Genomic DNA, 6525 nt, shown 5'->3' on the forward strand with positions numbered 1-6525 from the left:
CCAAGCCAGTGGTGTGCGTCGTCAGCCCGGCACGGCCCGTGCCTGTTCCCCACACCAAGCCAGTGGTGCGCATCGCCAGCCCGGTCCGGCCCGCTCCTGCCCCCCACACCAAGCCAGTGGTGTGCGTCGTCAGCCCGGCACGGCCCGTGCCTGTTCCCCACACCAAGCCAGTGGTGTGCGTCGTCAGCCCGGCACGGCCCGCTCCTGCTCCCCACACCAAGCCAGTGGTGTGCGTCGTCAGTCCGGCACGGCCCGTGCCTGTTCCACCGGTGCCTGGTCCGGCACCGGTCAGATGCTTCACGCCGGAGCTAGAGCAATCCGCTCCACCAATGTGCAGTCCAGCTCCGGCCAGCGGGGCCAGACCGGACCAGGGGTACATTGGGGGGTTGGAGAGGGAGCGGGGATCAGGCCCGGAGCCGGATCCACCACCTAGGCGGAGTGCCCACCCGGTCCCTCCCCTGTGGTATTTGGTTGGCGCGGTCGGAGTCCGCGCCTTTAGGGGGGGGTACTGTCACGCCCTGGCTCTGGGGACACTGTTATGTTGAGCCAGGGTGTGTAGATTTCTGTGTTGTAGGTCTAGTTGTTTCTTTTCTATGTTGCCAGTGTGGTTCTCAATCAGAGGCAACGAGTGTCAGCTGTGGCTGCTTGTCTCTGATTGGGAACCACATTTAAACAGGCTGTTTTCCCACAATAGTTGTGGGATCTTGTTCTAGTTGGTTTGTGTTAGACCGTTGACTGTCACGTTATCGTTTTGTTGTTTTGATCGTGTATCACCTATAATAAATATGTTCGCATTCAACGCTGCGCCTTGGTCCTCCTCTCTTACCGACGATCGTGACATAAACCAGCACGGTCCATATTCATAAAGCCTCAGAGTAGGAGCTGATCTAGGATCAGGTCCTCACTGTCCATGTAATCTTATTCAAATATGATCTAAAAGGTCAAACAGATCGTGGATCAGAAGTCCTACTCTGAGACGCTTCATGAATTATGGCCTGTGATATGCTTTAGGTATATCATCACACAATGGGATTAAAGCCACAGTCTGCAATATTTCCTGCTGTTCAATGTGACTTATGTGTATATTCAGTGAGTATACATAAAGTCTACTACACACCTGTTGTCTGTAAATGTGTAATAGCATGTTATATTCCTGAATGTTCTTGTTCTTATTTGAAGTTAGAGGTAAAACACATTTCCTAAGGAGATATAATAACCTAGAGTAACCTTCTATTTTCTTCTAAGGTTATACTTACCAAGCAGCAGTTTGAGGAAGTTTAGGATGTACATAACACGCTTCATTGTTACAATCAACTAAACAACATAGAATCAAAACACCCAGTTATTATGAGTAATCAAAGTAGAACCAAAATAGAACCCTTTCTGTGTTTGTAAACATTGCCACACAAGGGCGATGCACACAACATGGTTGCAGAACACGGGTGAGTTCTCATAAACCGGAATCAAAAAAAGCCTCTATTTACATGTTGCTGATTAGGGCATTTCACACTACTTTTGGATTATAATTGGATTGTAAAACTCGTATGAATGTCCTGCTTAATATGATGTTTGTGTCATTATCTCAGATCAACTGCATTATACTTTTAAAAACCACCCAGTAAAATGACTTATTGGCTAGCTTTGCTCCCCGCCTATGTCAATGAGCGTTAGCATTCTAGCTAACAACTGCTGCATCCAAAATAGGTATTTTGCAAAGATCACAACCAAATATAATCTTAACGAATGTTTAAGCAATAATCAAAACAACATTGTAAGCGTAGGAGAACCCTAAAAAGTTGTTTTGTTTAGAAGTAATAACTATGTAAATATCTCAATCATGTTGAATGCGCGCAGATGGCCGGTCTTTCTGCATCCAAAATGTGTGCGCATCCGTGCCTGACGTCAGCATGTGTGTACTGAAAAGGGGGACATAGAACAAAATAAAAATCCCTTACCCTTCAGTTTCTCCATCAGGCCCTGCGTCGCCCTCTCCGACACCCGCCCGTCCCCTCGCTGGTACCGATCATCCAGAAACCCGGCGGTGGCTTCTGATAGGTGCACCTTCCCGGCGACGCCAAGTTGTTCCATGAGGTTGGCCAGGTTGACGTCGTTGGACCACACGTCGAACTTGAACCGCTTCATCCCCAGGATACCACAGAGGACCGTGCCAGTGTGGACCCCCACCCTCATGTCCACCGTCTCACACGTCTCCTGGCAGAACTGCTCAATGGCCACGATCATACCTAGTTTCAGAGTAGAAGAAGAAGAAGAAGAAGAAGAAGAAGAAGAAGAAGAAGAAGAAGAAGAAGAAGAAGAAGAAGAAGAAGGAGGAGGAGGAGGAGGAGGAGGAGGAGGAGGAGGAGAAGAAGAATACTTTATTGATCCATTTTCCTTGTAGTACACTGAAACTGCTTTGATCCCAATGACCTATGAAAGACACACAAACACACACAGGTCAGAGAGAAAGTAGTGTGCACACATCCAGTAACTAGCAACAGGTGCAGGGTACAAAAAGTCAGCTGACGAAAGAAAGATACTGTACCCACTCACACACTGCAGATTGTTCCCATATTTTTTGTGTAAAACATTTTGACCTGAAGGTCAGGAAGACCAGTTCAGAAGACCTTCAGATCGAAACATTGCACAAAAATGACAAAGACATTGCACAATTTAAAGCTGCAGGAGCAATTAACAGAATGCTATCTACCCATCTTTATCGCATTGGATCATACCTAGTCCCATCTCGACACAGCAGTAAGCATGGTCAGGGCGTGGCTCGGGACATCCTGCCACACAGTAGTAACAGTCTCCCAGTGTACTGATTTTCTCACAGCGCGTCAGCTCACACAGCCGGTCGAAACGGCCGAAGAGGTCATTGAGGAGCCCCACCAAGGCGTGGGCAGACTTGTTGGCAGACATTTTGGTGAAGCCGACGATATCCGCGAAGAGGATAGAAACAGGCTCCATCCGCTTCATGTTGAAAGGCCTGAAGATGATCTGATGATCAAATTAAATCAAACTTTAAGTGCTTTTAAAATTGTAACACACTTTACAGTAAATCAAAAAGCTTTGCTTGCTCTTTTGGGTCTAGGCCGGGTTACTGTAAAGCACTTTGTGACAACTGCAGATGTAAAAAAGGCTTTATAAAATACATTTGATTGATTTGAACAATAAAATAAATCAAAGCAAACCATACATGAAGCAATAAAGGAGGAATAAAATAGCATACAAACAAACAATGACTAAAAGGCCAAGCTAAACGGGTGAGTTTTTACGCATGATTTAAAAATGCCACTGGTGTTTTTAAATCAACCACTGCCCCTCTTACCTGGCCTCTGGGGATCGAAGTCTTCTTCCTCTTATGATGACTATGATGATGGGGATGGTTCTTAGGGCTCGCAGCGATCGACGAAGCCCCCCCAGGACCTCCGACTGTGGACACTGCCGACGCGGAACAAGCCCCGGCAGAGTATCTCTTCCCTGCGTTCCCCTCCATCTCCTCGTCCCCCTGCTTCATCAGTTCATCGGCGACCCTCCTCGGCATGACAGAGTGGATCATGCGTTCTTTCAACGCTTTCTCCACCTGTAACATATTCACAAAGACAGTGAACAAATGTTTTCCTTCTCCACCTGTAACGTATTCACAAAGACAGTGAACAAATGTTTTCCTTCTCCACCTGTAACGTATTCACAAAGACAGTGAACAACTGGTTACTTTCTCCACCTGTAACATATTCACAAAGAAAGTGAACAACTGGTTTCCTTCTCCACCTGTAACGTATTCACAAAGACAGTGAACAACTGGTTACTTTCTCCACCTGTAACGTATTCACAAAGACAGTGAACAACTGGTTTCCTTTTCTACCTGTAACGTATTCACAAAGACAGTGAAAAATTGGTGTCCTTCTCCACCTGTAACGTATTCACAAAGACAGTGAACAACTGGTTTCCTTCTCCACCTGTAACGTATTCACAAAGAGAGTGAACAACTGATTTTTCCCACCTGTAACATATTCACAAAGACAGTGAACAACTGGTTTCCTTCTCCACCTGTAACGTATTCACAAATACAGTGAACAACTGTTTTTTCCCCCACCTGAAACGTATTCATAAAGACAGTGAACAACTGGTTTCCTTCTCCACCTGTAATGTATTCACAAAGACAGTGAACAGCTGTTTTTTTCCCTACTTGTAACATATTCACAAAGACAGTGAATGACTGGTTTCGAGAACCTCAAGAATATAACCATTTGTGATCTATTTTATGTTATGTTATTTGATTGTTTGATGAGCATGATGATGAAATGTAATCATCTGGCTCTCGATGATTCAATGTGTCAATGTTTTGATTTTATCTGTCTCTAACATATAAATAATAATTACCTCCAGGTCCTTGCCGTGCATGATGGCCTGGCCCACCTTGAGGAAGGTGGAGCGGGATCGCACCTCGGACATGATGAAGAGGTGGATGCCGATGGCGTGGGCACACAGGTGGAGGAGGGCCTTAGCTGGGCCCAGCCAGCGGAGTGTGTCCCATTCCCAGCTAGAAGAACCAACACCTCCAGGACTAGATCCAGGACCTAGGGACCCTCCTGCACCTCCAACCCCAGCCTCGCCCCACCCATTCCCCCCATAATCTCCTCCACCGCCATCTCTCCCCTGGAGCAGGGGCAGCCACCCTAAGGCTTCGAATAGGACTGAATACAGGAGCCCCAGTAAAACTGAAGCGTATAGCCTCACATGGAGAACACTGTAGAGTAGTAGCAGGACCTCCATACACAGAGAGAAGGTGCCCACGGGGGAGATGCAGGGAGCCCGAGTAAGGTCCACTCTGCCTGGGGTGTGAGGGAATGTCAGGTTTCCCTCCCTGGTTCTCTCCAGGTCGGCGAAGCCTCCTGTCTGGATCTGAGGAGCCAGAGTGATGGCGAATGTGGCCACGATGAGGAGCAGCGAGGCCTGATTGTACAGGTGAGTATAGGGCCTTGTCAAGGTAAAGAGGAAGAGGAGGAGGAGAAAGAGGAGGAAGGAGGCGGTCGGGGCGAGGAAGGTCGCCGGGTCACAGCGGTCGTGGTTGACACCGAAATACACGCCCCAAAGGAGCGAGGCGGAGCCCATGTATGACAGAACATAGCGGAAGCGGCGTTGAGTCTGCGGGAAGCACCTCTCACGGCACGCCTCTTCGAGTATCGGCGAATCAAACTTGGGGTCCCAGCACTGGGCAGCAGACCTCTCAAACAGCTGGGGCAGAGTCTTCTGCTGGCTGTGTAATTTATTCATAACAGCCCTCCGAACTCCCGACTCCCCCGAACTACAGCTGGAGGAGATGCTGTATTTGGTGCATGGTTTGGGGGGATCTCCTTTGGTCGTAGTGGTAGCCCCACCTACTCCACTCCCTCCTCTGGTATTGCTATCCCTTGTCGTTGGGGTTGGGGTTGGGGGAGAGTCATGATATTGTCGATGCTGTGGCGACGGCGCGTGCTGTGTGCGCTCCGTGTTGTCGATAATCCGCACAGTCACGGCGCCATCACTGCTTGAGGCGCAGCTCACCTCCGTGGCGTGCGGGAGAAGCAGCTGCTGCCGGTGTTGCAGCGGCTGCAAAGCCATTATGATGGCTGAAGGAGTGACGTGATGGGGGAAATACTAATATCTGATCAATGATGGCGGACGGTGCGCGGCCAATCAGGTACTATGTGAAACATCTGGCAGAGGGAGACTAGCTAGACAGGAGAGAGACGGAGAGAGAGGCAAGGGAGAGAGAGAGAGAGAGAGAGAGAGAGAGAGAGAGAGGCAAGAAAGGTGATGGTTGTAATCACGACTTGATATATCGTTTGTACAGAAAATACTAGGCTACGCACGAATGTAGCCAACTAGTCCTACTCACTCATATAAAATGACCGTTCCAGGCTCTTGAGTAGTTAAATTATCCCGACCTCTGTATTACGTCAGCACTCACATTCCATTAATTCGTCCCTTGCCTTTGGAAGCCCTCGCTTTCCACTTTGTGCTCGTGTGTTGCTCTGCTCGCTCTCATCTGGCAGTTGAAATAATTGAAAGTCCTGTCATCCGCTCTTCTTTCCTCTTTCCTCTCCTCTTCTTTAAACATCCTTCCCCGATATGACGTTTAATTATTTATTTATCACATAACGATTTGTATCGGTTAAAAATGCCAATCTGGGGTCAACTGTTCAAATATTCACTTTTTATTCCAGACCACGCGCAGTGTTTTGACAGCCGCCAGTGACAGCTCGAGCTTGGCTCCTACTCAGCCTCGCTCTCAAGAAGTCCTCGCATGTCTTCTTCAGTGATTATCAAAATAATGTCCCCATTTTATTATTACATTTTAACACACATTAAATCCAAAAATAGAAAAGTATTTATATAATGTTTCCAAGTCCAAAACTACCCATAGCTTGTGTGTGTCTTGTTTAGGAGTTGCAGGCTATCCACAGTAGGTTGTTGTCACACTCATTCCAATAACAAGCTACAAATGGCTAGAAAATTGCGACAAAGTTACAGCTTCGGTCC

The 6525-nt window shown here is 47.7% G+C and overlaps 1 protein-coding gene across 1 annotated transcript; it reads right to left on the bottom strand.

The window, feature by feature from the left end:
- Positions 1-1955: 1955 nt before the first annotated feature.
- LOC311124002 (adenylate cyclase type 9-like) lies at positions 1956-5734 on the bottom strand (the record flags this gene model as incomplete). The annotated part of the gene is made up of 4 exons (XM_084198225.1): positions 4384-5734; positions 3329-3583; positions 2733-2997; positions 1956-2243 (listed from the first exon to the last, which is right to left on the bottom strand). Coding segments are annotated over exons 1-4 (2029 nt in total), but the record flags the coding sequence as incomplete, so codon positions are not given.
- Positions 5735-6525: the final 791 nt, after the last annotated feature.

The sequence above is a fragment of the Coregonus lavaretus genome, assembly GCF_964263955.1.
Source record: "Coregonus lavaretus genome assembly, contig: HAP1_SCAFFOLD_3804, whole genome shotgun sequence".
In the NCBI taxonomy this organism is placed as follows: Eukaryota; Metazoa; Chordata; class Actinopteri; order Salmoniformes; family Salmonidae; genus Coregonus; species Coregonus lavaretus.